General features: G+C 37.6%; 3 protein-coding genes across 7 annotated transcripts; 2 read left to right on the forward strand and 1 right to left on the reverse strand.

The window, feature by feature from the left end:
* The first annotated feature begins 28 nt into the window (after positions 1-28).
* LOC121901056 (synapse-associated protein 1-like) lies at positions 29-5,276 on the forward strand. Of its 2 annotated transcripts, XM_042417691.1 has the most exons (10): positions 29-378; positions 521-639; positions 739-805; positions 980-1,053; positions 1,157-1,296; positions 1,521-1,672; positions 2,038-2,096; positions 2,233-2,377; positions 2,480-2,631; positions 3,220-5,276. In XM_042417691.1, the coding sequence occupies exons 1-9, from the start codon at positions 174-176 to the stop codon at positions 2,605-2,607; spliced, it is 1,089 nt and encodes a 362-aa protein (XP_042273625.1). In that variant the 5' UTR covers positions 29-173; the 3' UTR covers positions 2,608-2,631; positions 3,220-5,276. The 2 variants fall into 2 exon arrangements, with proteins under 2 accessions (XP_042273625.1, XP_042273624.1); XM_042417690.1 differs by having other exon boundaries at positions 2,480-5,276.
* Positions 3,685-19,040, reverse strand: LOC121901058 (AP-1 complex subunit sigma-2). 4 transcript variants are annotated; one of them, XM_042417698.1, is made up of 5 exons: positions 18,912-19,040; positions 18,002-18,180; positions 15,866-15,974; positions 15,574-15,711; positions 3,685-6,485 (listed from the first exon to the last, which is right to left on the reverse strand). In XM_042417698.1, the coding sequence occupies exons 2-5, from the start codon at positions 18,178-18,180 to the stop codon at positions 6,438-6,440; spliced, it is 474 nt and encodes a 157-aa protein (XP_042273632.1). In that variant the 5' UTR covers positions 18,912-19,040; the 3' UTR covers positions 3,685-6,437. The 4 variants fall into 4 exon arrangements, with proteins under 4 accessions (XP_042273632.1, XP_042273630.1, XP_042273629.1 ...); XM_042417696.1 differs by lacking the exon at positions 18,912-19,040 and adding an exon at positions 12,740-12,814 and having other exon boundaries at positions 18,002-18,591; XM_042417695.1 differs by lacking the exon at positions 18,912-19,040 and having other exon boundaries at positions 18,002-18,378.
* A 916-nt stretch (positions 19,041-19,956) lies between these two features.
* LOC121900190 (retinoschisin-like) lies at positions 19,957-25,630 on the forward strand. The gene is made up of 7 exons (XM_042416253.1): positions 19,957-20,213; positions 20,346-20,414; positions 20,841-20,866; positions 20,970-21,174; positions 22,700-22,841; positions 22,935-23,130; positions 25,151-25,630. Exons 2-7 carry the CDS (start codon positions 20,363-20,365, stop codon positions 25,301-25,303), a joined length of 774 nt encoding a protein of 257 aa, XP_042272187.1. The 5' UTR covers positions 19,957-20,213; positions 20,346-20,362; the 3' UTR covers positions 25,304-25,630.
* Positions 25,631-25,739: the final 109 nt, after the last annotated feature.

The following is a 25,739-nucleotide window of genomic DNA, read 5'->3' on the forward strand; positions in this document are numbered from 1 at the left end:
AGGACCAAACTTAACTAAGTCGCGGAAGTGGGTGAGTGTTGAAACGTCACCAGCCATTATGCTGTAATCACTAGAGTCAAACTATCAGAAATTTTGACGTATAAAACTAGTAAGTGTGCCATTAGAGCATGCTCAAAAACTTCTTTTAACTTTATTGACAAATCATTTGAAGTATGTTTAAGAACTGGGGAACCTGGCTCGGGATAGAAAACGAAAATGGCCAAGTTAAACAAGAGAGCGAGTCTAACGTTACTGTTGATGATACTGAAGACACGAATCACGGAATAAACAAACCGACTGATGTAGCTGAAAGTGAGCAGAACAGTGAGAAAGACGCTCAAACGCCCCAACTTCTCGAAAAAGCGAAGGGTTTCAGTGGTAAGTTTTGTAAAGTTGATAAAGTACAGTAGCTTAGTAGACTTAGTACTAGTAAACTTCTCAGGATGTGTGTGGTCTCTTTGCTGTGGCAGCAGGGTCCTCTGTATCCTCTGTAAAGTTTGTTAAACTCGCTTCTTTGCAGGTTACATCTATAATTTCGCCAGCAATGCCTCCAAGAAACTGTCCGAGTCTGTCGTTGAAACAGCACAAACCTTAAAGAAAAGTGTGGAGGAGGGGAACATAAATGGGATTATTGATAAGGTAAACTGCTCTTCCTGTCTGTTTTCATTTGAAAAATGAATATACCCTCTTCTTTATATTGAAGAAGTATGACCTAAATATTTTTCCCCCCCTCCCCAGACCATTTTGGGGGATTTCCAGAAAGAGCAAGAAAAGTTTGTTCAGGAGAAAAAATCAAAACAGTTTGGTAAGCACTGAATGTTTATTTATGTATATAACCAGACATGTTGAATGTCAGTTTTTGCTCTATAAACTGAAATTGACAACTGAAGATTTATCAAGATAATTGCTTAATTGCCAGCTAACCAAAACTGCACCATATATAAGTACATATTACATAACCAGTTTTCATTGTTCCTAGGTGCTGCTGTGCCCCCATGGGTGGGTTATAATGAAGAGGACACCATACAGCATCAGATCTTGGCTCTCTCAGCTGTTAGTACTCTACATTCAACAGAAAACATTTCTTTTGATATGGAAAAATAGAAAAAATCTGTATCAATTGGCATAAGTTAACTTTTGGTTTATTTGTTGACAGGACAAACGAAATTTTTTGCGTGACCCTCCTGCTGGGGTGCAATTTCACTTTGACTTTGAGCAAATGTATCCAGTCGCCATGGTGATGTTAGAGGAAGATGAGCTGCTCAGGAAGATGCGCTTCCATCTGGTCCCCAAACAGTAAGAATGTTATGACACTGAAATAATACTTTGTCCCGTGTTTTCATCATGTGCATCTCTGCAGAAGAGTGTGTTTATTAAAAATCAAAATTATATTAAAAACAAAATGATTTTAGGTCTGTACGGTGTGTGTGTGTGTGGTGGTCGATGATGGGATGTAGTCTCCCCACAATACCATTCCAACATGGACATAACTGCCATTTCCTCTTTGTCATTCTTTGCAGGGTGAAAGAGGAGGTGTTCTGGAAGAATTACTTTTACCGTGTGTCCTTGATAAAACAGTCAGCTCAGCTCACAGCTCTAGCAGCACAACAGGCTGCTGAGCGGAGGGACGTCGAGAAAACTGGGTCCAGTCCTGAGGATGTCCATCAAAAGGGTATACTATGCTCTGCAGTGTGAATTATAAGGCACTCTAGTCGGGGGTAAAAATGAAGATAATTTATTTCAATTCAGAGCTTCTCAAGCAAATCCATAAATGGTCAAATATTGTATGATAAACCAAAGAAACAAAACCATGCTTAACAACATAGTATTTTACTGTTTAGTTTTGTGAAATAATCTACTTAGTAGTTTTTGTAACCTGTATTAGACAATGTTAAGTACATTACAATGTTCAGTTCTTTTCATACAAATAAAGACACTGCAAGAAGTTTGATAAGCAACAGTAGGAGAACTTGAACATTGCCTTCTTCTTGTCTTTTCATATACTCGAGAGATAATGTGAAAAAAATTGTTTCGCAGATGTAGTTAAACGGAAAACTCCCGCTGCCATCAGCTGTTCCAAACCAAAGCCCAGTGAGGTGAGGAACCTGTTGTCAACTTTTACCTTCATTCCACCATGAAATCCAAGAAAATAGAGAGCTCATTATAAAAGCAGTGATTGGGCTAAAACAAGTTTAATTGCAGTCTGACCTCTTTATGTTTCTGTCATAAAAGGATGAAGAGGAGATCTCCACCAGCCCGCCTGCAACTGAATTTGTGAGCGATGCTTTTGACTCATGTAAGATAAACGAAGACGACCTACGCAAGGAAATAGAACAACTTGTTCTAGACAAGAGGGAACATCCAAACACGCAACAGGGTAGGTTTTAGTTTTTATTTGTTAAACTGAGTTATCATGTAATCAGTGCAGTTGCTTATCAAAGTTCAATGAGTGACTCATTGTGTTTTGTTTTTTTTACAGAGGACTCTGCAGACTGGGAGAAAGAGTTGCAGGAGGAACTTCAGGAGTACGATGTGTTGCCTGATACTGAGAACTGTGATGACAATTGGGACAGAGAGATTGAAGAGATGCTTAAGGAGGACAATTAGAGCAATTACACAGACCCCTTTAAGGTCAGAAACATAAGCCAATTGTGATGATAAATGTCAGTATCTGCATAATATTTTTGGATACTCTCAGAATTGTCAAGATTGAGAAATACCACTGAACATCATCAAAATGTTAATGTTTCCATGGCTAGAAATAGAGGATAAATGGTCCTGCAGCTCAAAAGAATCTGAATTTGAAAATCTGAGTACGACTTTCTGTGGATAAAGATACATGTGAATATTACATCCTGATTAAAAAGTCCAGGCAATGAATGAAGATATGCAGCAGCCCAAATACCGAAAAGAGAAGGCTTGTATGAAATCATAGACTTTAGCTTTGATGTGTCTTCCTAGCTAGACTAATTAGTCTTCTGCAGAAATAATATTAATTGAAACATTAACTAAATCAAGTATTATTACAGTTTTAGAGGATTTCATATGAGCGACAGGACATGTATGGTATATTTTGGGAGAAAAGTTTATCCTATGACTGAGCCAACTTATTTTATAAATGGAAATGATATTATTGTGATATCACTTGTTAAATGCTGTTGAATGACTGACCATGTATATTTTATTTTATTTTTTTCTCCACATGCACACATACTGTAGACGCTGATATAATGTGTGGATATGCCTGTCCAAACAAGCTGGGTGTTCTTCCTGTTTACACCAAACTTTATTCAGAAAAAAACAGACTCAAAGCCATTGTCTTTTGTGTTTATACTTATGCAAACTGCAGTGTATTGTTACATTGTATTATGAAAATGTTTATATAAACATAAACTCTATTATTGAATTAAAATGTCTTTTTTCTTGAATTGATACATGTGGTTCTGTTTTGTGTACGGGTTGTTCTTACAGTGTTTTATCAGAGAAAAAAAACAAAACAAAACCAAAGCATATCTTTTTCTCAGGTTAGCTGAAAACCTCTCATGCCCAGCGAGCGTACTTCAAACGTCTTTGTCAGTGTGTAACAACACTTTGAGAGACATTTGCTCTTTTCATTACTAAAACTCAACAGTCCACTCCTTACATGCTGTGGGTGACCAGTGAAGAATGAGAGGAAACAAGCTGTTTGTGACAGTACAGGCTCTCTGTCCCGGAGTACTCTTTATTGCTGAACTTGACAGGAAAACACAATCTTCCTCCTTTGCCTATTGTAGACACTGTAACAGCAAACTACACAATTCATCCTTTGTCAGAAAACACAAGTCCAGTAATATAATAAACAGGTTGCACTGCATTCATGCTTCAGCTACTGTATATTTAACTTTTCTCACAGTATAGAATAGCATAGATTCTATCGGTCACACTTCTGAGATACAGCATATCATGTACTGCATACATTACACATGAAAATGCTCATTTAAAATAATACAAAAGTTATAATAGGAAGATTTCAATATTTCAACTGTGATATACAGAAGATGTTGCAAAATAGGAAAACCAAAAAGTGAGCATATATAAAGATTTTGGTTTTAGTTTAAACAATACCAGCTTCTTAAAAATGTACATAGTGTGCAAGAGAAGATAAAATACAGATAGAATGCCAGTTCATGTTTGTACAGTCCTGTGCACAAGGCATTTTACATTTTACTAGGTTTCTATTATTTTTAATTACTCATCCAAGTGGCTGGAAATCACTGACACCACTGATGTTTTATTCATGTTCATTCAAGTTTTAACTATCTTTTTTTCAGAGTCACAGTAGTAACACAGTAGTAGTAAATCGGTAAGTTTACATGCTATACAGTGTTTGACTTTGTCAGTGGCCAAAGCTTCTTGGTTTTTAACATTACCAATTTGGGGTAGACAGTGAAACGGCTTTTTAAACGGCCTTGCACACCCTCACAGGTGTTTTCAGTTAGTCTTCCTGATGAGCTTAGGAGGTTGTAGTTGGGTGGAACTATTACATGAAGTTACCAAACTCCATGTGCTGATGGGAAACAAAGGTCTAAATAGGTTGTGAAACAAAGCTAACAGGAGAATGAGGGAGATGTCAATCAGACACAGTCCAGGCAAAGTATCTGAAAACACCTGTGAGGGTGGATGTTAGGTGTGCGAAGGTTTTAAGGTCAAATACTCAGCAGAGATGCCTCGGCTTTAAATTGTTGTGTCAGAGTTCTGTATGATTGGCACAGGTCTGTTTTTATATAACACTGTTATTAAACAATTCTTAAGTCATAATCACATCCAGTCTGAAAGTGTAAAGTTAAAGCTGCATTAATCAGATATTTTTTTTAGATTAACATTAAATCAAATGAATACATTTAAGTATAAAAGGTGTAGCTCATAGTAAAGAATCCAAAGAGCAACTTCAACTCTGTAGCTCTGAGGTGCTTTTTTTTTTTCTTCCTTTTTAGCTTCTTTTAGCTCACTGTTTTGGTTTGGTATGTTCAGTCTCACCACTCTCATTAACCCATTTTCTAGCAACAGCAGCCAGTTGTATCCAGTAAACAAGCTCTGAAAAGTCCAGTGTAGGTAGTAACTAGCTGGTAAACAAAGTCAAATACCTGGGAGCTTAAGATCCAGATATTATTCTCAGTAGTTGGTGGAAACCAAAACAGAGCTAAAGGGCTGTGAATATCAACAGGTGGTCAGAAACATGACCGCAATGAGATGATGATGTTGCGCCAAGCTTTTTTTTTTTTTTTTTTTGCTAACAACAATGTAATAAGGCCATAATATTTCAATGCTGTGTATGTCAGCTAGCATCTAGTGGCTGAAGATGGACTAATGCAGCTTTAAGTGAAAAGATCTCATTGATTAAATTCTGCCTCGACAACACTGATTAGATATTTAAAGTGACTGGAATATTACAATGTCAATCGCTGAAATGTTTTCATCACAAAAAACCTATAAGAGAGGTACAGTAGCGAAGAACAACATGAAGAAATGTCAACAGTCAATTTAGTTCTTGCACATAATATATCAATAAAACAAACTCAATGCACTGACCTGCTACACTGCAGTGGCATGCAAATGCTACTGAATTATGGAGCATTAACAGATTCTCTCACTTCAAATAAACAGACATCAATTTCTCAAGAGATTAAGGCATTCAACAAGGCATGAACCTGTTATTAGAAAGACCAAACAGACTATAGGAGTAAAACAGTCCCTCATTATATGACATACAACAATTTCTATTTTCAAGCCAGTTTATCCACAGTGATTTCACCTCAGATTGCAGCAGTGCATTACAGTGTAAGTCAGTGGGTCAATTTGAAATGCTGAATATGTCTGAAACTATGGTCACAATGCAATGTTTAAGTAACAAAGGCGAGATGAAACATACTTCTTTGGTTTTGTAAATGTAATACTTTTGACTTCCCTTTACAATATCACATATTCTTTGGGTCTAACACATTTGTAATTCAGAACTACTTCTAAAATTGTGAATCTATTTTACAGAATACAATGATCACATCAGCTTTGGTCAAATATAAATCAAGCAGTTAACTCAGTACAGCATCTTCCTGTGGACCATAGACCATACAATCTATGCTGTGGACTGAAAAGCAGCAAAAACATTTTTTAATTATGCTGCATTTTCCCTTAGTATAGTAACAGTTAATGTCATTACACTGAACAAATAGATAACTTAGTAGAAAACATACAAACAGTGCTACATTGTCTGTCACAGAGTATTAAAAGGAGAAAACAAAAGCCTTGTTGTGGAAAGATGCACAGGGAAACCATGCCTGTGTATGTGACTGTGAGGTTGTGTGTGCTCAAATGTGAATTGGTGTTGGTAACGGCTACGTACAGCAGAGTAGCTGGCAGAGGAGGGAGGGTGTGGTGTGTGGATGGTGATGAGGGCCATTTTATGTCAGTCCAATTTCCTCCAGTACGCTGCGCGGGGTCTCTGCGTCCTGTGAGGGGAGAGAGGAACCACAACTCCAGTGATCAGTGAGCTGCACACCACTCATTGATCACAGCAGATTTCCACAATAATGAGTAACAACACACACTGCGACGCAACATTTTATCTTATGTCACCACTGCCTCAGCAGCAATAGAGGTGATGAGAGAATTCACGGACATGGCAACCACTCGGTTGTCAGCTTTATGCAAATAACGGTTTACCCTTCAAATTGTAAATGATTATTTAAGGATTTGATACTGCAATTAGTGGATAAAACTGCATTAATCAATACTTTGGGTATTAACATTGAATCAAATGAATACATGTAAAGTGAGAGGGGTGAAACCAACAACTCTGTATTTCACCCTATTTGAGAATTTGATACTGCTCTTGATATGTACTATTATTTGTAAAAGCTGCATTCATTGACATTTATACTATATATATGTGCACAAACACACTCACATGCATCATTTTGCCAAAATACTTGTTACATGTTATCTGTTTTGTGCCTAAGCTAATGTGACTAACGGCACAGATATTATTCATATTCATGTTGCAGAGAGAAAGAGAAGCACTTACTTTTGCATCCTATAACAAGGTTCAGCACAAAGTAAAGAGAGTAGTTGCATCAGAGCAGTGAGACACAAATCTAGCCTTTTTTATGGTACAGTAAAAGGAGAAAAACAACCCACTTCTATACAGAGACTTCTGTAATGTCGTGTCATTTTCAGTGCGAAATGTTCAACCCAGATCTTGAAACATAAACTATGCATTATTCACCAATTACAGCCTTTTTTCTCTTGGGGAAGATTTTGCAGAGGCGATGAATCTCTAATTGCCCTTTTATGTGGGCTAAACATGTTCGTCTGCAAAGCAAATGGAGCTTGGCACAATTCAGCGGTAAGGTTATTGGGATTGTTTTTCTCAAATTAGAAGAAAACAGTTGCAGTAAAAATGAATTACTATTTACTAAATGTCAGACTGAACTTCAAAAGGTATCACATGTGGGGAAAAACCTGTTCACACAGGGACCAATCAGTTACAGTAAAGAAAGACACCAGTGTGCTTAATTGTCAAAGAATCATAAATGATTTATTTACCTATTATATACATTGATAAAAATATCCTCAGTTTATCATAGTCTATAAATGCAATCTTTCTTTATTAGTAGAACACAAATGAACATTGGCAGATCATATAAAAGATTTGAAGTGCTTAGCCAGTGTGCATTTATGATAGATGGATAATTTGTAGGGCTAATTATTTCACCTCTGTTTAAATATCATTGTGGTGTAGAGAGCAAAAAGAGCTCTTAGTTAATTAGTGCAAAGAGCAAATATTTCTTTAGCATTAATCCCACAAGTAACACTTACCTTGAGAGTGGGCTTTTCTCTATTGATTTAAATAGGAAATTATCAGGGTCTAAAAATAATTTTAAAGATTTAAAAATAACATACTGAGCTTATTATTGGACAAATGTCGAAAAGCTAGTATGTCTTCTAAGAACAACAACTCCTAGTAATCACAGCAAGGACAATACCTAAAAACATATTTTCTAAAGTGAGAAGATACAAACATAAGTGACAAATCCACAACAGACATGATAAAGGAACAAGTAACACATGACGTCTTTTGCATTCACTTCCACCCATGAACGTGAGTTCAGTCACAAGAGCAAGAACAATGAGGGAAATATGACATTTAAAAATGATATGATGAACACCTCTTAAACCTTAAACGGTAAGGTCCTCCATGTTTCTGAATTAACATGATCATATTTTGTGATCAAGCTTTTCTTTTTAGAATGCTCACTTTATACATAAATACTCGTGCCTTGATGGTGGACTGTATATTTGAACACAGTCAGACACATTTGTGCACCTGTATTACAACGTGTGCAACAGGGGGCAGACTTCCCCCACATATTTTGAGAGGCACCAGCACAGATGAGCAGAAAAGGAAGCAGAGATTTAGTGAAGAACATCTATTATAGCAAAATAGTTTTGACATGATTTGTCTTTTACTTGACAAATCAATACTGTAAATGTGAACACTCTTCAAAAGTTTAAAGAGATGACTTTCAATCGTGTGCCATCCTCATCCAATAATGTGCAGATTTTCTTTCAACCAAAAACTACAGCAACTGATTTCAGCCAGTATTTAGTAATTTAGCTGCTGAATCATTGGTTGAACTAAAAACTGCATTGCTTTGTTGAGTTTGAAGTTTCATTCTTGACCTTGGAAACAGGTCAAAAAATCTTCAAAAATAAAAAATAAGCAATCTTAAATCAAGGTCCACTTACTAGATTTCTTCCAGAGCTTTAAGCAGAAAGCCCCAGAAGAATATTAGTACAGTAAGTGGATCAAAGTCCTTGTCAAACAACTTTTGGGCAGCAAACTTGCTGCTTTACAGTGATAATAATAAAAAGAGGTGTTCAACTGGTGCAATGAAACCAACATTAAGAACACCAATGACAGGCATGTAACAATGTATCACCACAAAACATATGACTCAATAAACATATTGGTGACTCACTTCTGTATAAGTGAATGGTATTAAAAAGTAACATTTTCAGGCCCCAGTAACAGGACCTATGCTTAATCCAGCTTGAGTGTGTTAATCATTTACTGTAGTTTTAATCTTCTTTTAACTTTGTGATAATATTGTATCATGACTGCCATGTAGTGAATTGAATAGTGAGCTGAGAATATTGTAGCATCCCAAAACCAGTGACAATGACAGGTGCTCAGAGGGCAGAGAGAAAGGTGCCAGGCACTGAGGAGCTCAGCATGCAGGGTGGATAGCAGCAGCAGCAGCAGCAGCAGCAGCAGCGATGGCAGCCATTCAGTACACAGGCACATTAAAGTACTCATGACGGGGCTGAGGGAGAGAAATGCACACAGCTTAGAAAACACAACAACACTACGTCCTACTGTAACAGCCACTTCTTCCACAGGACATGCAGGAGACAAAGCAGCAGGCAGGAGGTTTCACTTGGTGACAAAGACGAAAAACTCTCACCACTTTCCAATTTTCTATTAAAGATATAGTTTGACTTTTTGGGGAATGTGTTTATTTGCTTTCTTGCAAGTTTTTGATGGCGCAATTCTCATGTCTCTGTGCTTTAAGTATGAAGCTAGAGCCTACAGGCAATTAGCTTAGCATAAAGACTGGAAGCAAGGAAAAACGGCTAGCATGGCACTGTCCAAAGTTAAGAAATCCACCTACCAACATCTCTGAAGCTCAGTAATTAACATGTTGCATTTTATTTGTTTAATCTATATACAGACAAAATGTAAAAACCACAATTTGTGGGATACATACTCCAGGAAGTCACTGTACCTAGCTGAGAAATTGTTCCAGCATGTAACCCCAAATAAAACCACAAATTGTTGTTTTTAAATGTCTATTTTTGTTCAGCTTGAACAAACAAAATACAATATAGAGGTGCTGGTAGGTGGATTTTTTTTTTACATTTAGACAGAGATAGGCTAGCTGTTTTCCTGTTTCCAGTCTTTATGCTAAGTTAAGATAAGCTAATGGTCTGGTGCTGTTAGCTTTTCATGAGAGTGGTACCAATCTTCTCATCTGAATCTTGTCCAGGAAGTGAATCAGGACATTTCCCAAAAAGTAAATCTATTCTCTTAACTTGCATTTTAACAATATAGTTTGTTGGAGAATTTTACTTTTCCTACGTACCCAAAGTCGGACAAACTCAGTGGGTTTTTTTTGCTTAACAGTGATGTTAGCTTAATTTAGCTCATATTCTTTACGAAAAGACTTGAGTAAGAGGAAAAAATACTAAATTCCCCCAGAAGCAAAACACTTATTTGAGTTTGGGTGGGGTGATATGAACACTGAAACTAACAGCTATGGAAACAGTTTGAGTCCTGTTTCACTTTCAGTGCTTCTTAAATGTATCGAACTGTAGGCACACAGTCAAAGTGTCAGTTATCCAAACTGCAGAGATTAAATCATATAGTAGTGTTGACAGTGTCAATGAAATGTTGGAAAATGGAAAACAAATACAGACAGACTACAACAAACTTTGTTTACAATACAAACATGTATTTTCAGCTGTAGAGAGACTGTTACTATTGACGGGAGACCAGGAACAAGACCAGGAACACTGTCTTACTGGAACTGAGCTACAGACAGACTGACGCACAGTGTAAGAAGACTGAGACTAGTTCTGACTAGGGGACTCTAGTTGTACAGACGGCCTAAATCCACAGACACAGAGTATTCACCTCAGCAGGCCTAATTCTGGAAAAGACCAGAGGACTCAGAGGCCACATTTGGGACCATCATACCTGTGAGGCAAACATTTTTATAAAGACAAAAAGTAAACAGAATGATGCACCACTGGTCAACTAAGGTTAAGTGAGAATTTCTCAGTAACCTACAGTGTTGACACATCAACAGTATATGCTCAGGGACCAGGACATTAACCGTGCACCACCATAATAACAATGCCTTCTTCACTGGGGCTTCTCTGCTTAATCTATCTTGGATGTCTCAAACACAGAATTGAGCTGAGCTGGAAATCTTCTGAGGCATCATTATTCCAAAAGAAGATGTGCTTGCTGGCACCAAAGTAATGGCCCGCTCCTGAGAAATGTTTCATTAAAGGCTTATTAAAATAGCTTAAACCAAATCCCTTGTGGTATGTTTTCCATGTAATTACTGCACTATGCACTACTAATGCCAGAGGCACTAGATCCAAATGTACCTCAATTCAACCCCTGCAGTATTTTAACCAAGCAGTTTCTTTTGTATCCACTATGTTCTGCAAGATGACAGTAACTTAAATTCCTCAAAATGAAAATCAGGGAATGGATTTTGTTTGTTTGTTTGTTTGTTTGTTTATACATCTTATACCAAATTTTTGAAAATTTGACAAAACATGAGGAAATTCTGCATCTCACCATTTCAATCACAATGGTTTAAAACTTCAGCTGATTAGCCTGATTACTAAATTACACCAACAAAGAGTGTGATTACAAAACTGTTTCTCTATGCGCCATCTCAAGTAGCATTTTTGAATTTGATCTGAATTCTGTCCTGAATAAAATGACCTTGATGATAATTTGTTTTCTTTGCATAGAAAACCATAAAAACATTGAACATTTTTTTGGTTAACACTAGCTCAAAGGATACAGCTGGCAATATTCTTTTTTTTCTCAGTCAACAAATCCCATGAAAGGAACAAAAATAGCTTATTCCTGTGTGCCATAGAGCTCCACTGTAGTCCAAAAAACTATAAAAAAAAACACAACAATTACTGTATTACCATGAACATGGGCACTGTAGTTTATTTTGAGTCAATCTCACTTATGCTACTTGCTAGTGCACAAAATGTGTATGTGTACCCAAATATGAAAATAGTCTTCTACTACCCAGCTGTTTTAGGAAATGACGAAGCCTTTTTAAAAAATAAAACAATATATTGGCCACCTGTTTTTAAAGATTTATATCTTCAGTTGGAACAAATGGGCTTGAGGCTGAGTGCCACACGTAAGTTAGGGAAGTTGGAGAGTATTAAGAGATAAAATCACACATTGTTGGTTTTTCATGGTATTTGTTGACAATAAAAAATATAGAGTAACACCAGCCATATTCACTAATATCACGGCATTAATTAGAAGAGCACTAGAACAGCTACCACAACAACATACTTTGGGGTCAAATGGCACCATATGTAATACCTGGGGAATTAATATTAGTACAAGTTAATAAAAAACTGTTTTAACAAAGTGTTACTGTTCAGAGATCCTTTCCCACCTTTTATAACCAGCATACATAATCATTAATCAGCAATTTCATTCAGTGCTGTTAGTAAAACAACAAGCTACTCTTCACACAGGCAGCATAGCTCTTTCACTTCAAGTTACAATCCCAATTCAGAGTCACTTTTAACATATTACAAATTGCATCCATGAGAAAAATAGAAATCAAATAGATTACTTTGCAATAATGTCAAAATGATCCAAATTTAGATTTTAACACCAACAGCTTCAACCAAATTGAAAAGTGTTGGATTATGCCACCTGTAAGTGAAACTGAGTGTACTCAGACATGGCCTAAACGTTCACGTTTTAGTCCATGCCTGTTATGACCCGTACATTGCGTCATGTATTTTTCACTCAGAGTCATGAGACAGTCATACTGACAGAAGTACATGCAGGTAGGAAGTTCACAGCACACAGTACTGGAAACCCATGCTGACCGACTGACTGCACCAGTCTAGTATTTACCAATTGCCTGGATGGACTCTAGGCCCTTTACAAGATCTCCTCATTTGGCAAACTCCCCCAGTCTTCACTCTGGCTCTATAAATACAGAATTGAGCCAATCAGAGACCTCTTTCTCTCTCCCTCTCAGGGAAAATGTGGGCTGGCAATCTTGGGGTTTTGACCCCCACTTCTACCAAAGTAAGAATTTCAACTAAATGATCTTAAATAGCTTCTCGCTTCATGTCCTTGAAAGGAAAAAGCCTACATTAAGAACTTACCATAAGCCTTTTAGGATCACTGTACAGTATGTTCTCTACACTGCAGCGACCGGATGGCCTTGCTGACCGTAAATCAATGAACACCTTCACAGTTTGTCCTCGGGGATTATGGACTTGGCTGCATCTGGCTCACAGCTAATGGTCATGGGCCACATTTGCATTTTCTAATGCTCCATGAATTTATTGCTAATTTAATTACTTACTTTAGGCTTCTTTATATTCCAGGTTTGGTAATGTGTAAAATATCAAAGTGGGGTGAGTTTTTAAACTGTTTTACCCTTGTGTTCTGCCTATGTCTTCTCTATATATCTTTATTCAGCAATATTTTCTTATGGAAAAAGGTATTCCAGCAAAACACTCATCCACATAAAGCAAGGTACATCACATCATCATTGTTTAGGATGGATTTCTTTTAAAATACATGTGCATACATTGACAGGAGGATATTAATGGTCGATATTGGTAAATCTCAAGTTGCTTGTAACAGTATGAATGTCGGCAGATGTGTTTTATACATTTTTAGGTTTTTTTTAGTATTTATTTTTCTTATTTGTTGTGTAGATATTCTGCAGAACTGTATATGTATTATTAGGTTATTTTTAAACTGCATACTATCCTGCCTCAGTGCATATTTTTATCAGTGATGGCCAAATTTGAAGAATCTTTGCCACAACTATTCATGTCGTGTGTTTAAGTGCAATTCTCCACTGGATGTTAATGGGTTTGCAGCAATGGCCTGATTTTGCTTCCCAGAACTCATTAGCAGTGGCCTTTCGGCTCACTAAACGTTGAGCAAACAAATCCAACAACAACCATCAGCCTGCTGACATTGATTAGGTCAATACTAGACGACTTTGTAATGCAGTGTACATTTATGCCCCATTTACTGTATAGTCAACATTAAAAACTGCATCGACAAACCTTTGAAATCATTCTGACAGTATGTTGTTTTGCATTGTATATGCAGATTTAAACGGGTAAAGATATCTAGTTTTGATATATGACATTAACAAAGTGAAGTGAAAGGGAACCTCTTTTGTAACTAACATTGATACAGATCTGTCATGCTGTGACCAGTGTTTGTTGATGTAGTGCTGGATATGCTTACAGTCAGCATAGTAACTGCAGTGACACTGTGGTTTTGCTGCTGTAATTGTGCTCCCTAGATATAGAGAGCCAATGTAGGCCACAAAGCGTTTGAGTGGTCTCAGCAATGCAGACAATGAGGCTTTGTTTCTGGGCTGCAACCTGAGCTCCCCTCATTCAGCTGTCAACCGAGTCCAGAGAGACTGTAAAGAATGTGTGAATTCTTTAAGTGGATAATCACATTATTTCAGATATTTTAGTGACACTGGAAGGGAAAACAAAACGACTGAATGTTTATACTATGATTGTGCTATTAATGTATAACCCATCATTAAATCATCCTGTGTGCACTTGCATCTACTACAGCTGTCCACTGCCTTCTCTCTCTTACCTGATATCAAATATTATCTTGAAATATACATTATGTGGCCAACACAAGTGGTTTGATTTTTCTCTTCTATTATTAAGAGGTATTTCATGTAGATATGCTGCTGATGAAGAGTTATTGGCTAGTCAGTGCCTAGGATTAAAGCTACATGGGATATATCAGGGTTAAAGTCGATATGAAGCAGAAAAACAAACCAGCAACTTCAATATCTATAATGTGTTTATGCCGCTTGAGATATTGCTGTTGCTGCTGTGTTGTCTCTGCTGGCGGTGGAGGTGAATCTACTTCTAAAGGTACTGCTCTAACACTACAGCAAGGGCGAGCTAGGTTTTTACAAACTGTACCTGAAAACAGGCGCGTCTGAAAGTCTATATTCTGTAAATCACAACAGTAAAGAATACACAGGCAAAGAGAGAAATATGTCAGCTGATTAAGATTAAGAAATGAAATGGAGGACGATAAAGCGCTGTGAAGCCAATGAAAGGGAAAATCACAAGAAATAAAACGTAAGACATTTGACAAATGAAGCTGAATGAGTCTATTCATGCAGCTCAGGAAATCAAAATTAATTAAAGATAGAAGTGAATTTAACACTGATCAGAAAATTGTGCAAAAGGAACACCAGGAAGAACTATTAACATTCAAAGACTTCCTAAGCAGACAGCAAAGTATCTTAGGTATAGCTACTCGTTTCTGTGGTTCTGTGGATTTCTTTAAGTGACTGTAAACATTCAGTCCTACCTTTAATAACCCTTATTGAGTTATTAAAGGTAGGACTCTAAAACATACCTGCTCTAACTCACTAACCTACACACTAAATGACTAAAGAGTACCACCTAAACAGGTATCACTTTTTAAGGGGGGGATCTTTCATAAAAGCTTAGTGATTTAAGTACATTTGAAGTACTTAAATAGTACCCTTAAGTGAAGAAGTAAGTACTAATGTGATATTCCACTTCTCCTCTAACTGTTTCTATGTCTCCTGACTTTGGTCTCAAGAATCAGAAATGTAGATTACTAATGAGGTGGGAGAAAGAAAACTTAACAAAGTCATCAGTATGAAATCGATATTGTGCCCACTTTGATTCTATTAGGTGCCTTACCTCCTGTAGCAGGTCAGCCTGCTCAATGGCCTTCAATACATTCTTTTTGGACGTCTCCTGAGCTTCCCCACCCAGCAAGAATTCATCCAGAATGAAGTAGGCCTTCTCAAAGTTGAAAATAATGTCCAACTCACAAACCTGTTGAGCAGAAGTTAAATAACACTGATTATAAATGAAAATAATTTGTAGTCTGTGCTCAACAGGTGGCAAAAATATGATTAACTGTTGCATGAATACACAACATTTGAAAAGAGAGAAGAAGAAGAGAAGAGAGGACACAGCACAAACGCACACTGCCAAAGTATTTATCCAGCAGCTCCACGTATCTGTGGATGATCTCCAGTGTGATGAGCTCGTTGTCCTGGTCCTCTATGGCACAGCAGAAGTACAAGCTGGCATATCTGCAAAAAAAAAAGACAAAACAGCCGATTTCAGCTTGACAATTCAAATAGAGAACAACAGCGTTTAAAAAAAGCATCCTTCATGGTGAAAACTGCAACGTCAACCTGACAAAGAGGATATAAGAAAGAGCTGACGTTATGCGTTTTTATCATTTAGACTTGATCTCCAAGTGATATACTGTCTCCCAGCTCGCTGTAATAGTGCTGAGATAGTGGCTCCTTGTTATTAGGGGCTGCTGTTTACTGTGGGCAAGGTATTCATTTAAAAACCAAAAGCCGGATGCAGGAGGCTGTATCAGTTAAGCCTCGTTCTGCCATGGTTCTTTATCCCTGATAATCCCTAAGGCACTCTTTAAGCATGTGATGATTGGCTAATAAAGGAGCAGGTCAGTTGATCCCACCAGCAGGGCAGGAAGGCACAAAGGGCTACCCTGTTGATTTTAGAAAGACAAAATACTGGCTCAAGTCTCAAACTCTACAAGATTGCAACCAGTTGGCATTTCCAATCCATTCTCAATTGATTAACAGTTGTCTTTGAATTCTTGAATTGTTTCATGGTACACTCCATCATTGTCTGCTGTTTGTACAAGTGAATGCAAGGCACAGCCAAGCTCAGGAAACACAAAAGGCTCCAGTTCAGTTGTTCAGTTATCTGTGGCGCAGAGAAGTGAAGCAAGAGTTTATGCTACCAGGCATAGAAGAGGAAGTTAAGGTGTCAAACCTTTTGAAGCAAATTCATTACTCTTTGCAGATGTTGCCAAAATAATTTGCTTCTCAGTGTTGCATTTGGCATCGTGATGACACAGTTAGACACTGTGTTAAACATGGCTTTGTTCTCAATTAAAACATATTTTTGGAACGTTGTTTATGACTTTTTTAGGGTTTTATAGTCAAAAGGGGATGTCTTTTTCGAGTGTGGCAAGAAGCCCAGAGCCTTTCTTGGGATTACATTTTCAATTATCAAGTATCAAGGTGATTTAATTTGGCAAAAATGTCAGCAACAGAAGTTCCTATAGTAACAGATTCAGCCTTATCGCTGATCACAGACTGATTTTGACACAAGGTCAGAATTGAAAAGGTATGCACAACTAAATCTAGATAGCTGAAACAACAAGGTTTCTGTTGAGCTGTCTGGACTATTTGTTCTGCTTCAGTGCAACATTTGATATTTTATGTTTCATATTGTGTTATTTTACATCATAAGTGGCCTAAAAATCAAACAGCAGCATCAGTTATTGTGTCCTGAGGCTCAGCTGGCTCTGCGGCATGGTACCATGTACCTACAAATCTGACCTGACGTCTTATTATTTCATTTTTTTCTCACTGAAGTTTCTGTGTCCAAAAGTAACAATGAAATGAAGTATCTATGGCTTCTCATGTCTTGGTAAATACTCAAAAAATATGTTCTCAAAAATAATTACCATTCTTGGACCTCTTTCATACATTTGCTGAAGGTGTAAGTATTTTCATTTTTGGAACAGAATTATTATATAACACTCAGATTGTAACTCCTAAGAAAAAGAACTTTTGACATGTTGGTCTTCATTACGGAGAATAAGATATGTCCTGACCACTGCAGTACAGATAGATTGTCAGGCAGCAGTCCCAACGACTTAACAGTCAGACGACGTGTTTAATGACACTGATATACCTTAGTATTACGTATTAATATTAAAATGGCAAGGTAACTACTTGAAATTGTTTAATTTTTGGGGGTTAATAAATGGCTGAGGGTCACTGACGAGCTCTGGCACTGAGTCTGTTCCTGTTGGGTCACCAGGGTTCACCAATAGTCTGCCTGCCCGTCCGTTGGCACGGCAACAGAAAATAATGAGGCAAAATTAATGCTCTTTCTTGTTGTAGTGATGACGCCTTCATCTCTTTGATAAAACTCTCCCAATTCCCCAACTGAGTCGTGTCTATGAATGATAGGTCTGTGAATTGCCCAGACAAGTGTGAGAATTGTATTCTGAGAGCGTTCACCCGGAAAACACTTTGTTCATAAACAAGTCCCAATCTCTACCTACCTCTTATACACAACCTTGAGGTCCCTCCATTCTAGAAAGCTGCACATTTTGGGCTTTCGAGCCAGGACTGTCTGCACCAACTCTCTGGTGATCTTCTTTTTCTCCTTATCAGACAAAGGCACGTACCATTTCTGAAGCCTGAGCTTGCCTTGTCGACTGAACAGAAGCATGAACTGCATCTGAAATGAAGAGACGGAGAGGAAAAAAAAACACACACACAAGAGGAGCTGTGAAACACTGAGAGATGGGAGGAAGGAGTGAGTGATTAAAAGACATCCGCAGAAAGAGACAAAAAGCATTCAGAAGAACACATCTCAACACTTTTTAGGTGATGCTGTGTGATGTTTAGGGTCAGACTGATTCAGACAAGTCAAAAAAACTGAAGAAATTATAGGACAATTATAGGAGAAGTGCACAAGTGTTTACCAAGATGTAAGACAAATTCAGTTTAATTCGGTCATTCAACTCAGGAAGTAAATAATCGCATCTATATACCAATTAAATATGTTATATCAATAAGATTGTTAAGTAATTAGTGTGTATGGTCTGCTGCCATGTGTTTAACATAAACAGAGCGCACCGTTTCACTTCCTGGTTCAAATTCAGCCTGAGCGGTTAACCACAGACAACCTATTGAATATATTCATTTCACTGAAAAAGGTAAAACAAAACTTGACATTTTAATAGCCAATTCAAACGCCGGTTCACTCCAGTTATACCGCAGACATGACTGAAATCATAACCTCGCCTTATCAACAGCCTGACGGAGGCACCGTTAATAACACCGTTATTCGGCGGTTAGCTTGTTCAGCCACCGGCTGGCCTGTTTAAAATACGACATGCGACCGAGCGAGCATGTGTGTACATTTTCATGTAAATTGTCAAATTATACAAGCTCAAAACTACTTACCTTGAATGAAAACAGTGTATGCCCCTATGAAGAAATGAACTACCCAACGCCACCCTGAAACACGGCCAGTTGGCATCAAGTTTCTGATTGGCCAATGGAGCTTTCATACCATTGCTCATTGGCTAAGGTTTTATTTTTCGGTAGTCCCCGCCTTTTCGATGCTTTAATTGGGTAGTGTGTGTGTGAGTGGCTGATAGAAACGTCAATCAAAGCACGACGGGCTTGAATGGTTCCGCCCACTTAAACGTCATTAACAGAAGCCTCAGCTAAAGGTTAAACGGACGGAATAACCAACTTTATTACAACTAGAAGTGGCCAATTTTATAGGAGACATAAGAGTGTGTTACATATGGCTTTTGATAATGTACAATATTACAATACTGTATAGGCTACAATTACATATAGAATGTGAGCAACAAACACTCCTATTAAAGGTTTGGTTCACCTAAAACAAAAGATAAATACATTTAAAAAATCTCACTTGTCGTTCATGTTTCTCCTGTGATTTGAGATATTTGTCTTTGAAATTTCTGCTTCTATTGCAATGCTATATGCAGGTGAACGGAATGTATGTGATTTTTGGTTGATTCATTTATGTGAACTGACCCTTTAAACTACATTTGGGATCTTGCAGCCAACTGGACACAGACAAAGTGCAAATAACAAATTACTTTGCTTGGGTAAGTGATTTCACATAGTGACGTCCCATTTCTCATGCAGCATTTGGAGCCTTTGCAACCTCTTGAAGACACACTGCTCACACAGGTGAAAGAATCCTTAGTTTAAATACAACAAGACATGACATGTGTTTTTATGCCTTTATTAGAGAACTGATAGTAGACAAATGACAGGTCATGAGGGGAGAGAGAGATACAATAATGACTTGCATAAAGCAGGATTTGAGCCGGAGATGTTGCAGATCATGGTCAGCACCTTAAACCCCCAGGATACTCTACTTTTATATTATATTATATTATATTATATTATATTATATTATATTATATTATATTATATTATATTATAGTTGTGAATGTTGCATTAGGTTTTAACATTTCAAAATATTAACACAAGCCTTTGCATAGGTCTTGGATCCTCAACTTCTTTTGCATGTGACCCCTCAAAACAAAATATTGCATGCAACTCTTTCAACCAAAGAATGTATTTTCCAACCCCTTCCAACTTTCCAACCCCTGGCATAGATCTTGTCTAACATCCATGTATTCATGAGGGCTGTAATCCTGATAGACATCGCTGCCACCATGACACTTGACTCATGAGGAGATGATGATGTATTCAGCACAGGTGCAGTACAATAGATGAAGCAAAGGGAGGTGTCTAAGGACCAATAACGAGTATTAGATAAAGCCACTGCACGCCTGTGGATTACAGTAATCCTATCCACTAGCGTTGTATATCACACACATTGCATTCCAGCACAGCTGAAGAAGACGATGGAGGTCACTGCTCGAGCTGCTGTGCTCTTCCTCCTGCTTCTATCTCAGGGTAAGTCACTAGTGTAAGGCACCAGTGTGAGGGATATTATCAAATCATTATACTCTCTGCCTGAATGGAAGAAATGAGGAATCTCTGTATAACTTACCTTAGTCTTTTTGTGCAAGATAGAGAAAGTTACTTTTTTTCTGAACTTAAATATAGAAATAACTATATTTCATTATAGTGACAGTAGCAAATGAGCAGTTATGTGTTTGTTATTGTCAATACAGTCAATTTTTTCTATATTATTCCATTTTTTTCTCAAAACCAGTTTCTTCTGGACGCATACAGCAATTTATACACATATATTTAACAAAATTGTACTGATTTTGTTCCTTATTTTCTCTTTTTGTTCTGTCAAATTTGGTTTTAGTTTACACATATTATTTAAATATCTACTTTTATATTCCATGCATTCCTATTGATGTGGTATAGCCCTGACTACTGTCCACACACAGGAGGTAAGAGTCCATTAGTAAACCACCTAAAAAAAAGTCTGAAACGTGATTTTAATTGACTCTGAGAGCAAACTCTGGATTAAATCCTTCCCTGTTTGTCCTTCAGGAGGAGGAGGCTGTCCAGGAGGAGGAGCTGCAGGAGGAGGACCAGCAGGTCATCGAGACATGGACGTCAAATGTCAAAGCCTGCACCTGTGACTGTGAATCTGCTGAATCACCTACACGCATCCCCACCGTCATCTCGCCTGTCGCCCCAACCTCACTTCTGCCACCGCCACCACCTCAGAGTCAACCACTGAACTGCATGCCAGGTGAGGTCTGCTGACCTGGATAGACTTGTAGTCCTCTGTTTGTCCCACTCACAGGGATGTTGGACGTCCTTTATCTGCTTTGAAAGTCATGCAAGCTCTTCTGTACCAGGCCAGTATGTTATTAAAAAGTGATAAATGGGATACACATAGTCCTTTTCATAATTGTATTATGTGAGGGACGATGACATGTTGGGGAATATTACACACCTGAATATTAATGTATGGCAGAAAGCTCTCCTGTGGAGTTTTTGGGTGTCTGTGGACACACAGAGAGTTGCAAACGGTGTGATGGATCACATAGCCGATGGTAGCTGTGTGATCCAAATGAGTGTCCTCAAATGCACTCAGCCTGGTCTTGGCTCTGTTTCTTCATCTCTGCGGGGCTTTAACATCGCCATCCACAGTGATCTTGAGATCCTCTTACTGGGGTCTGAACTTGAAACTTTTATTGAGATAATGACAGTTTGGAGTTAAGAAACTGTGAGGAAGAGAAGTGGAATGGTGAACAGCAAATGCTGTTAGATAATCTCATTACCTGTGCAGGAATGTGATGAGCAGATTAGGGAGCCTAAAATAGGGCTTGCCCTTCGTCTAATAGCTTGATACTGGGCAAGGAAGCACACATCAGATGCTGTCCCGATCATCTTCCTCTGCCTTATCACGCAAACGTTCGAAACTTCTAAGAAACTCAGTTAATCACTGAGTGTGACAAATAAGACGCATCATCAAGTGACTTCCTCCTCCTAAAAGTAACTTCTAAGAGAATCTCTCAAGTGATCACATATATGCTCAGAGAAGGAAAAGCCAATCAGAGATATGGACAGATATTGTACAATCTTTGAAAAAAATCTTTACAGTTTACTCAGTGGTATTTTATTCTGCAAGAACATATACAATTATACATTTTTAAATTAATTTTATTTATATGAAATCTTTAAATCTCAGGAGTAATTAACATGATATTAACATCAATCTAAGATACTTGTTATGTATAAGTATGTAAAAAATAACATAGAAAATCGGCTGAAATGGAAACAAAATTCAGCTGCCAGACATTCTGCTATTGATCGATGAGGTACATCAAAGAAATCATATAATAAGGAGAATTTAATTTGTTTTGAAAAAATATAAAGTAAAAAAGAAAAAGTGGTGTACCAGCCTAAAGGAGTGAATATATCAGGTAAAAACAACTCTGTTTTAAATTATACTGCTTCAGATAATGTATTATTCATCATGAACAATTATATTTTGTACAATCAGACAGAAAACAGGTGTGTTCTGCTCTTAACCAAATTAATCCCAAATTAAGAGATCTCTGGAGCGCTCTAAAATGTAACAACATCTCTAAGTAAAAAAAAAAGTTATTCTTAAGTTTGTGAGTAAAAGTGACAGATTTTTACTTTTATCTTTTTTACTCTATCTTCCAAATTGGTCAAATCAAGTCTGTCATGCATTACAAACAGCTCAGCCATGTCTTGATATCCACAGAGAGTTAATGAACCATTTGAAATTGTTTCCTCCACAGAGTGCCCCTACCACAAAGCCCTGGGGTTCGAATCTGGATCTGTGTCATCAGACCAGATCAGCTGCTCCAATCAGGAACAATACACTGGCTGGTACATCTCCTGGATCCCCAACAAGGCTCGTCTTAACAACCAAGGCTTTGGGTAAGTCATGACAACCCACTTTTCTTCTTCTTATGACCATTGTAAATATACGAAAACAATTGTGTATTTTAACTGTATTTTTGTTTTTGTTAGGTGTGCTTGGCTTTCCAAGTTCAATGACCAGTATCAGTGGATCCAGATTGACCTAAAGGAGGTGGGAGTGGTGTCTGGCATCCTCACACAGGGTCGCTGCGATGCTGATGAGTGGATTACTAAATACAGCATCCAATACCGCACCGTGGAAACCCTCAACTGGGTCTATTACAAAGACCAGACAGGCAACAACAGGGTAAGTACTAATACTAATCAGCAGTGTGGGGAAACTGAGTGTGAATTTTGAATTGTGTGAACTTCACAAATTCAAACATGCTTTAAATTTGCTCAAATTGGATCGCTCAATTTTTTCTTGAACAATCCATTAACTGTTTGGTGTGTAAAATGCCAGCAGTTTGATAAATACAAGTCCTGATCAAATCAAGGCAAGAGAGCTGGCCATCACAATCACCCAGAGCCCAAAATTATTCACTATTGTAATTTAGGATGACAAAAAGCAGCAAATCTTAACATAAAAAATAAAATGTTTGTTATTTTTGCATGAAAAATGATCTGTTAGTAGAAGAGTTGCAGATTAATTTTCTGATCAACTAATTGACGGAGAACGTCAGTTAGCTTATTAAAGGAAACTTACACACCGACCTTCCACTGAACCTTAAATATCTTTAAAAAATACATACAGTAGTAGTGACCCAATGATAAATATCATAAAATTACACATTCTCTGGAAGACACCAGTTTGTATGTGAAAGAAGTAACCAGGAGAACTGCACATACAGACTTTGTCAGGCTGTTTCATTAAGGAAATACAATAATGAGCAGCCTCACAATAGCTGCTTTTGTCCAGATAGTCATAGATATTCAAAGCCAAACACACTGCCTATACATCACTGAGGTTTAATGGAGCATTTATCCGTGTTGTCTGTTGCTTTTGTCGACTTATATACCTCCCATTTATATCAATCGTAGCCTATTAACAGTGTATTGCTGGTAAGGTGAGGGGAAAACTAATCATCAATGTATTTTGAATCAATGGTTCAATCAAGAGGATCTTTTCTTGTGACCTTTTGTCATCAGGTGGATGTCAAACAAAACATTTTCCCTTCTCAGACTTTTATATTGTACATGTAATTTTCAGAGGCCTGAAGAGGATAAAACAACCAAGTATTATACAAGAAAGGTACAAAGGTCAGATTAAAGTCCCCAATTCTGATTAAAAGTCTTTAAAAGTGTTGCAAAATTTAGTCTTCATTATTTCCTCTCTTGTGGTGCCTTGTTAGCAGTTGGTTATTGTGGTAATCAAGTAATCAAGTAGAGTCAAAGTAGTCAAACTACTACTCAAGTAGACGAATCAAATAAGGCTTTACTAGATAATAGAATAAAATGATTTGCTGCTTTTTGATGTCTTAATTACAGTAAAGTGAATAATTTTGGGCTCTGGATTATTATGATGGGCAGTTCTCACTATTTTCTGATGTTTTACTAACCAAACAGTTAATGGATTGCTGAAGAAAATGATCAGCAATAGAACTAAAACATGATAAATTGTCTGGGCTGATATTTTCTGATCCACTAATCAAAACTATAGATGGGATCTTTGAGGAAGTCAATACAGTGATATCAGCATGTTGAACAGATCCTGTAAAGCTTGTTATCACTATAACTGTTAATCTTATGTCATTTTCTCCTTGATAGCAATACGTTAAGCTTGTCTCCTTCTGCATCAGATTCATGTTGTTTATGCTGACTGAAAGGTTCCAGCACCGATGAAAATTCCACGCTATGTGTTCAGATGTCACTTTTATGAAGATATATTTTGTTTGACTGCATTCTACTGAATAATCTCTCAGAAAAAGGCGACACAACAGGGATTAGCATAGCATTTTTGATGTGAGGACTTTAGTTTTCACTTCTGTTTTACTTTCAAATGGTCCTCATCAGTTTGTATATATACTGGAATATCATAGCAGTGTTTAAAAATCTATACCAAACATAATGTGGAATCCAAATATAAAAAAAAAAAGTTGTCTCAGTTTATTTTAGTTTAAAATGAGACTTTGTAACTTTTGTTGATCAGCAGCCACTAAGTGACATTTAGGGGACATTGATAAATGCAAGATCAGCAAAAGTGGAGAAGAATCATAAAGTCAGTGAAGTGGCCCAGTTTTTCCTGATTCATGACCCTGAATAATGAATGTGTAGAGACAGGCGTGATATAATGACCCGTAAATCTTTACATGCTTTCCATTCTTCAGGTCTTCTATGGGAACTCTGACCGCTCCTCCACGGTGCAGAACCTGCTGCGCCCACCTATTGTGGCCCGTTACATCCGCCTGCTGCCGCTGGGCTGGCACACCCGCATCGCCATGAGGATGGAGCTGCTGATGTGCATGAACAAGTGTTCTTGAAGTGCACTCAGCCTGCTTTCCCTTCCCCTGCCAGCCTGCCGCTTGCCAAAAGGGGGACACTGGTCCAGCATCTGGAAGATCTATCGTGTTACCTTGTAATGACCTTCATGTTTTTAACATGTCTGTCTTTCTTTGGCGAGGCTCGAAGCAAACTAAGTCTGGGCAGGTGGACATGTTTGGTGTCCTTTGATGCATTGTTTTGTCTGTCTTAAAATCTGTATAAATTAATTGTTTTAATATTTAAATATCCACACAACACATTCCAGTTGAAAAGGCATTTTTGGAGGTCTGTGTTCTTCATGAAGCTACAAGAGAGAAATAAAGATGTGGTTACTCATTCATAAAAGTCTTTGAATTAGAGTCAAACACTGTTTTGCAAAAAGAAAAAGAAGATTGTACAAGCTCAGTGTCAAATCAAACGAGTTTGTTTTTATTT

Source organism: Thunnus maccoyii, chromosome 7, assembly GCF_910596095.1.
Source record: "Thunnus maccoyii chromosome 7, fThuMac1.1, whole genome shotgun sequence".
NCBI lineage: Eukaryota > Metazoa > Chordata > Actinopteri > Scombriformes > Scombridae > Thunnus > Thunnus maccoyii.